The sequence below is a fragment of the Salarias fasciatus genome, chromosome 20, assembly GCF_902148845.1.
Source record: "Salarias fasciatus chromosome 20, fSalaFa1.1, whole genome shotgun sequence".
NCBI lineage: Eukaryota > Metazoa > Chordata > Actinopteri > Blenniiformes > Blenniidae > Salarias > Salarias fasciatus.
The window spans coordinates 33129712-33138349 of record NC_043764.1 but is presented as its reverse complement, the minus strand read 5'-3'; the positions used below and the strand labels follow the sequence as shown (position 1 = coordinate 33138349).

Sequence of the window (8638 nt, the reverse complement as noted above, 5' to 3'; positions counted from 1 at the left end):
CTGCCAGCCTCCGTCACAGCGATCCAGAGACCCTGGACTCCAGACCGGGCCGAGCGACTCGCTTCACCTCCACTCGCCGCCGTCCTGCTGCACCATGAGCAGTGTGGTCCAGAACCCCTACATCGGCCGGACGCTGAGCGCTCGGGTGAGTCTGGCACTGAGCAGGGACTCCAGTAGACCAGCTCTGCATGGGTCTGCTGCCTGGCTCTGAATGAGGAGGACACAGAGAAGTGGTGGGAGACCACGTCCAGATCCAGGTGTCAGGTCTTCTTCCAAATGTCAAAGGTGTGTGTGGAGTTGTGGTCTGTTTGGAGACTCTGCCGTTGATCCTCCAGTCTTGATGAAAATAGCTTCACATCTTACATCATGAGGATCATCCATTATTTAAAGATCCAAGGTTTGTGCTGCTGTTGATCCAGATGCTTAGTAACGTGGAGATGGAGAAGATGGAGAGGAAGAAACTCACCAGAAAAACCATGAACAGAGATTAGTGATGTTTGCAGTGACTACAGGTAAAACTCGTGACAGTGTAAATAAACTCACGTCTGGGTTGGACATGCTGAATAATGATGAGGATGATGTTGATGTTTATAGAAATGAGTCAACATGTCATCTCCAGCATGCAGAAATGAAAAGTGTGGCATCTTCAAAAATGTCTGTCTTCTCATTGTGGAGACGTTGGAGATCGGTGGATTTATCGTCCTGAGCTGAATGTCAGTTTGTGCATGATATGTGGCAGCATCAGCGTCGTGCCGCAGCACATGACCGTGAAAAAAAGGAAAGACCAGCTGAGGTTTTACACATGGAGAGGCAGAACAGGAGGAAACATTCAGGGAGTGAGAGGAGAGAGTGTTCATGGAAACACCCACAATATGAACACATGAATACAGAACCAGCGAAACATCAGCAGATCTCAGGCTGGAACGACCGCCGGCAGGAAGCTGGAGTTAAATTACACAGCCTCACCACAGAGGACGAGACGGTCAGACTCCATGAGGAGCACCGGCCTGCAGCTGTCAGCCGTCTCCTTGTCTCTGTGGTGGATCGTCCACCTGGTCTGAGAGGAGATCCGGTAGAAGCCGGTAGAAGCAGACTCTTCCTGCTGTGATTCTCTCAAACCCAGCCCTCCACACACACCAGGTCTCCCGCTGTAAATGATTCAGTGAGTTCCTCAATAATGCAGACAGACCACAGCTGGAGTGATATCAACCTTCTGCGCACGGCGCCGGGCCCAGTGGAGTCCAGCAGAGGACCAGCGGACCGGGAGCTGCCCCACCTTTCTGACGCTCTGGCCGTCTTGCAGATGCCCAAACCCGGCACCGGGACCGGGGGAGGGGCTCCTCCGGGTCGGGAGGGCGGCGGGATTTACCGGAGCGGCAGCGTGAGCAGCGGCAGCGGAGGCTCTGGAGGCCGCATCCTGTCCCTGGCCTCCATGAGCGAGAGCGTGCAGAGCGGCCTGGGCTGCTTCCTGTCGGAGGCTCTGGAGCAGGAGGAGCGGCAGCAGCGCAGCCGCCAGCTGGCCGACCTGCAGCGGCTCCGGGAGGTCCGGGCCGCCGCCCAGCTCAAGAACCTGGAGGACTTCCTCAAGATGAACCACGTCTCGCTCAAGGACACCACGTCTTATTCCACCGGTATGATCTACAGGTAAGACCAGAGCAGAACCGGGAACCCCACAGGCAGGGAGGGGTCCCTTTACTGGTGCCGACTGAATTCTGTCCGCAGAGCTGAGCGGAAGAGTGGGCGGTTTTCCATGCCGGACCTGAATGCAACATTGCATGCACAAGAGCACAATGGTGTCAGTAGCTAGCATGTCAGCGAAGCAGCATGACTGACAGGAAATGCTCCTCATCACGGCTCCACTTTTCAAAATACGATGCAGATTCCGCTCCCTGCAGCGGGAGAACCGCTGATCTGGAGGCTCCTGGTGAAGAACGAGCTTCTTCTCCAGGCCGAGGAGGGACCAGGCTCCAAAACCTGCAGTCGGCACCTTCAGCATGACCACACTAACACGAGCACATGTTAGCGACTCATCTCGGAAGGGAGGGAGGGGGGGCTGGGGGCGGGGGGTAGGAGGGAGGGCTACGGGAGGGTTTTGTGGGGTTGTGGGTCTCGGGGTAAGCGGCTGGAGCACTGGGGGAGCTCTGGTCTGGGCCGGTTCTGGGCCAGTTCTCCTGGATATGGCCACGGCCCTCTGCCTGAGTGGGGGGGTTGGCTCTTGGGCTCTTAGGCCCTGGGCTCTTGGCTCTGTCCGCCCTGGGCATCTGGTTCCCCGGAGGGGGCCGGCTCCTGCTGGTCTTGGCTCCCTGGGGCCCCGGGGGCGCCGGGGGTCCCGGCTGGGGCTTTCCTTTGCCCCCTTCTGGACCGGTGTGGACGTCTGCTTGGGGGAGCGGCTCGGATCTGGGCTCTGGGGTGGCTGCTATAAGGGCCCTGAGGGCCTCTGGCCTGCTTCTGGTCTTCTCAGGGGTCAGAGGTCATATATGCATGATCACGCTGATCTTTCATCACTCTTCACACTCTACCTGTGGACTCGGTTGCCTTGTTTTCTTGTGGTGGGTTAGACCAATGGTGATCTGTAGTAGGTCTCTCCTGATGCTCTGGTGTAATTTGACACCTGGATCCTCAGCTTCACGCTCCAGTTCTCTACCAGCTGTGTTCTCCAACAGAAGTCTGTAGGATGTCCTCTGTCATGTCTTTATGTAGGAGCAGCAGCCGCTCGTCTGGAGTGTTGATATTAATTCAATACCGTCACATCTTTACTCGCTCTTCCTTCTCTCCACTCTTTTTTGTTTACTTGTTTGTTTCCTCCTCTCTCTCTGTCTGTCTTCCTGTCTTTCTGTCCCTCTGTCAGTCCAGCAATATCATGTATCAGTACTTAAAGTAAATTAAATAAAGGAAGAAAGCATTAAAGGTGCATTAAGGAGTTTGCACGTTTTATGCAAAACAGCGCCCCCTGCAGGCCTTGGGCGTAATGCAGCTTAGTGAAACACTCGTGCCTGTGGCTCACGTGCACAGAAGAGGGGGACTCCTTCCTCGCTCGTTTAGTAGCGCTCCAGTAAAATGTAAGTGTCTTCTCCCTGGTGGAGTCTGTGTGGAGCTGCAGTGCTAGAAGCCAGTCTGTTCTGACTTTCTGGAAGATCCTGCTCAGTTGTTGCTCACTAAGCATCTGGCGGAATAATGGCGGATAAAACGAAACCTAACCAGCTGGAGCGCGCATTACGTCATTCCTTTCAAATTCTCCCCAAAAAAACTCTGGAGCCGGACCGGCACTGTGACTCTCAAGTGACAATTTAGCGCTGTTAGAGGTTCTGGTAATGAATATGTCAGGGCACATTGTACACAGCATTAAAAATGTGGAACATATTTATGGTGGAAAATAAGTATTTTTAAAGTTGTAAAACTCCTTAATGCACCTTTAACATGCTTTCTTACTTACAAGTTACTTACTTTTTACTTACTTACTGCTTTCTTCTTACTTACTTTTTCTTTCTTACAAGAGGAGCTTTATGCCTATAAGCTCTTCTTGGAAGAACAATCTGTCTGGAACCTTCCAGGAGCAGAACCTCCGTTCTGCTGCCTCCTGCTGGACAGGATGGGTTAGAAAAACAAAAGTGTCTTGTTTCGTCTCAGAGGTCAAACAGGATGTTGTCGCTGCTTTAAGGGACTTAAATCACCTTCTCTTCTTGTCCTTCACAGAAATCTGGGGAAGTCGGGGTTGAGGGTCTCCTGTCTTGGACTCGGTGAGCGCCGTCAGCAACACACACATGCACAGCACGAGCGGCCGACCCTGAACTCCTCCATCAGGGTGTGGTCGACACAGCATGAGTGGGTTTTGCTTTGGGCGACGTTGTCAAGTGGCGTGCATGAGAGAAAAAGAGCAGCTACCTCGTGAACTGATGGAAGATGTTCATCAATACGCTACAGCCACGAATGTGACATTCCTTCAAAATCCCAATTCATCTGAAGTCGTGAGCATATCCAGTTATTTCACTATTGCACCAATGTTTCCATGTCTGTGGTGAGCCTGTCTGGCTGTAATTTATGTGCGTCTGGTCCAGACAAAAGTTTGTGTTCTGACCAGCGTGTGGCGCCGTGCTGCTACGATGCTTCCAGGCGCATTTTCCCCACCGGGATCAGTGAGCCCATCCCGGGATGCCCCATCCTCTGGATTCAAGGGATTTATCACAAAGCGGCATTGTGTGAGGTTGTTACGGTTGGGCTGTCATTTTGAGGAACTTTTGCCTTGCGTCTTCCTCATGCGTTATCCCCCACTGCTAATGTTCTGGGAGCCTCTGCAGTTTCGCTTGATGTGGACAGCTCCCAGCATTCACAGTGGAAGGGCTGGCTTGGAAACGCTGGTGGACACGACAGCGTGGATTTTTGAGGCGGTGGTTCTTCCTGCTTCATGTTGCTGCCTTGTGTTTTTTCCAGTGCTGCTGCCTGAATCCTTCGCAGTACTGGAGCAGTTCAGGAAGCTCACAGCCATCCTTCCCATGGTCCCGCAGGTGCTGTAGAGACTGTGGCAGGACAGATGGCTCAACTGGATCAGCGTAGTGCTGAGAGTACTGTCCAATGTTGTACACTGACCAGCAAGCATGATGGCGGGGGGGGGGGGGGGGGGGGGGGGGGTGGTATTCTGCCTTTTATCAGTGGTGTCTGCATTTGTAAATTCATTCTGCATTGTGGTTAACAACCAAAAGCTGTTGCCTTATCTCTGCATTGACGACGGTCTTCTCTTTGATCCGGACCTCTCGGGGGTCTTGCACCCACCCAGAGCTGGATTGTTGAGCCCGGAGTGGCTTGGCATTCCTGATTTCTTCCCCAGTGTAGTAACTCACTCCACTGACCAGACAGAAGACGAGCTCAGCTTCAGACATGGCGACTAGTCGTTCAGATTGGATGTCCAGTCAGTGTGCTCATATGGATCACTTCCACCGATTTGACTTATTTTTTCGAGGCACCGACACTTTGGAACCGGGTCCGGCTGGTTTCGGTATGGTCCGTTGCCTTTCTGTCTGCTGCGGTGCATTTTTCCTCATGTTTAATTCTGTCTGTCGCAGCACGGTACAGGGTCATACGCGGTAAACAGTGTAAACATGAACACTGTCCCGTAGGCTATAGCCCACAATGCTTTGCAAGAAATCAGGTGTCCTTTCGAGCCCTTTGATTAGATATGTATATCGATTTTCTAATAATTAGGAACATTTGAAGCTGGCAGGGAACAGACTTACATATAACACAGATCTTCAGAACTGAGTGGGACAATAATTGTAATAAATCCCCGACCAGAGAACACACAGATACAGTGACTGGTATAGGAACATAACAAAAAAAAAAACAAAAAAAAAACATGAAACAAAACAAAAGAAAACTCAAAGTAACCCCTCCCAACCTGTCACCCCATTGGTACAGTATTCACCCCATTTGCATTAGGAAAATCTTAATTTTTCTAGTTTTAGGCAAGACATGACATCTTGCAACCACTGTGAATGCACCGGAGGGTTGGGGTCTTTCCACTTGAAAAGAATGGCTCTGCGTGTTAGAAGTAAAGTGAAGGCCAGGGAATATTTCGTCCTGGCGCTCACTTGTACATGTTCCTCCACAACACCGAAGAGAGCCAATATAGGGTTTGGTTCCAACCTAATATCAAATACCTGGGACAGAGTGTGTGGGCAAGACCAAAACATGTGGCCCAGGGTGGCCTCAGTGAGATTACATAGAATACACAATGGACTAATTTCAAGATACATAGAAGACAGTCTGTCTCTGGAAATGTGCGCTCTGTGTACAACTTTAAATTCAATTAACCGATGGCGCGCGCAGAAAGAGGAAGCATGGACTTTCGAGCCCTATACATAGACGCTGCCATCAAGCCACTATGCGGCGGCCATCTTGTGGAGGGGCCCCTCGCTGCCACGCATGACATATGCCTGATTTTTTTCCACGTTGCTTCTCTTTCTCCTTTTGTTTTGGTGGATCACAAACAGCTTTAAGGTGCACAGCGCCCCCTATTGTACAGGAGTGAGCGGTATCACATCACGTACCTCCCCAGATAGCAAAATTATTATGGCCCATATCTGGCCGATCCCTGACATGTTCATATGAATTTTTGTGGAAGGCCGAAGAGGAGAGCATTACAATAGTCAATACGGGAGGTTAGGAGGCTGTGGACGAGGATGGAGGCAGCGTGAGGAGTGAGGGAGGGATGGAGGCCATTGATACTGCGGAGGTGAAAGTAAGCGGACCGAGTAATGCCGTTAATGTGGCACTGGAAGGAGAGAGTGCTGTCGAGGACGACTCCCAGATTCTTGACCTGAGGGGAGGGGTACCAAGGAGCGGTCGATGGGAAGGGAAAGACTTTCTACTTTAGCAAGTGTGGATTTAGTGCCAACCAGGAGGATTTCAGTTTTATTGCTGTTTAATTGGAGGAAGTTTGCAGTGAACCAAGATTTAATGTCAGAAAGGCAGGAGATGAGGGAGGGGGGTGGGAGGGGGGTGGGAGCGTGGAATTGGGTTTGCAGGAGAGGTAGAGCTGGGTGTCGTCCGCAAAGCAGTGGAATTGAATGTTAAATTTGCGAAGAGTATGGCCGAGGGGGAGGAGGTGGATGATGAAGAGGAGGGGCCCCAGGACTGAGCCCTGGGGGACACCTGTGGTGACCGTGGAGGGGTCTGATTTAAATGACTGAAGCTGAATGAACTGAGATATGAGTGAAACCAGCTGAGGGGTGGTCTGCTGGATTCTGATCCGTTTCTATATAGAACCATTGCTTTGGATCTGTGAAATCTCTAATTTTCTGTACCCGGTTTGCGACAAAGACATGAAAGCGCTTTGCTTCATTTTTTATGTACCCGAGCACCACTTGAGAATCTGTCCAGAAAAACTCTTCGTCAATCTTTAGCTGAAGCTCTGCTCTGAGGAAGTTACTGACTCCTGCTGAAACTGTCAGTTCGAGATGTGGTATAAGTGACAGCTCTGGTGGGAGCCACTCTGGCTTTTCCCATAACGAGAGCAAAATGTACCTTGTTTTCTGCTACAATCCTGATGCAGGGTTTCCCCCAGAAAACTTGCTAATCCTGGTGTTTGGACTGCTAGAGAAGACCACCGTGTTAATGTAAAAAAAAAAAAAAAAAAAAAGTTCGCTAGTTCGATGTTTCTCATCACGACTCGCAGAAGCCTGCTCTGACGACGTGCTAACATCCATGCTAACTAGCATCTGCCTCATCAACGAGCCACGGCTCTCTGATGAAAACACTCCTCACCTCTGACCCCTGTGTTCACGTATCGACCAGAAGGTGTCGCCATTGCAACCGTGTCACCAGATGCCATTAAAAGCTCTAGAGACCGTCTTTGGTATCGCTGTTTTGGTGCATAAAAAAACATATTTACATTTAAATAAAAAAAAAAAACACTGACACTTAGCCTGGCGGGGGGGCAAGTAAAGCCTGGCAGGCCGCCAGGCCTATAAAGCACTGAGGGAAACCCTGTGATGTAAGAGCATTGTCCATAGCCACTGCTGCTTGCATCCGAAAAATGATGCAACTCAATCCTTTGCACTGTGCCTATGTCCTCAGATTTGAAGCATCTCTTTATTTGAATCTTTGGCAAATTTTCCAGATCATTAAGCCATGTTTACCATTGCTTTCCCAAAGCAGGAGGAATAGGGTCATCCCAACCTTTGCCGCGTTTGCACATTTCCTGTAATACTTGTTTCCCAGTTAGAATGTATGGGGAAAGAAAGCCTAGTGGATCATACACGCTCGCTACTGTTGCCAGGATTCCTCGCCAAGTGGCTGGCTTTTCTTTGAGAACAACATTGAATGAGAATGAGTCTGCTTCCACATTCCATTTGACTCCCAGAACACTTTGCATCGGAATGTCAGAGTGGTTCAGATTGACATCTTTGCTGTTGCTAGCATGCTCTGATTTTGGGATTACCTCTAAAACTTCTCTTTTGTTGCACACAAATTTGTGTAAGCGCAATTTTCTTTTTGCACAGATCTCTTGCGCTTGACGGACCAACTGTTTTGCTGTTTGGATTGTATCAACGCTGATTAACCCGTCATCCACATAAAAGTTTCTGTGAATGAAACTTGCCACTAACGGATAGTCCTTTTCATGTTCACTTGCAAGATACTTCATGCCATAGTTCACACAACCTGGCAAGGATGCTGCTCCGAAAATATGAACACGCATGCGATACTCTTTTGGCTCAGCACTGGTGTTTCCATCCTGCCACCATAAAAACCTTAAGAAATCTCTGTCTTCTGGAGAGACATGAAAGCGGTGGAACATCTTCTCTACATCGCATGCAATGGCAACTTGGTGTTCTCTAAATCTGCAGATTACTTCTATGAGCGTATTGATTAAGTCTGGGCCTGTGAGGAGATGGTCATTTAAAGATCTGCCCTGAAATTTCGCTGAGCAGTCAAACACATTACTTTCTCTGGCTTTCTGGGATGGTATACCCCATGGTGAGGTATATACCATGTGACACCATCTGCAGATATGTTAACTGCTTCCTCTGCATCACCATCTTCAAATACACGGTTCATAAATTTCACATAGTCATCTTTGTACTTCTGATTCCTTTCCATTTTTGCTTTCAAGTGCTTGAGCCGTGTTATTGTGAGCTGTTTATTA

General features: G+C 49.8%; 1 protein-coding gene across 1 annotated transcript in view; it reads left to right on the top strand.

Annotated features, from left to right (window-relative positions):
- Nucleotides 1-94: 94 nt before the first annotated feature.
- Nucleotides 95-8638, top strand: part of LOC115407998 (voltage-gated potassium channel subunit beta-2-like) — a 49592-nt gene continuing 41048 nt past the window's right edge. Inside the window, exons 1-3 of the mRNA XM_030118570.1 lie at nt 95-145; nt 1304-1644; nt 3694-3737. Of these exons, the coding sequence (XP_029974430.1) occupies nt 95-145; nt 1304-1644; nt 3694-3737 (436 nt within the window). The remainder of the gene's footprint in view (nt 146-1303; nt 1645-3693; nt 3738-8638) is intronic.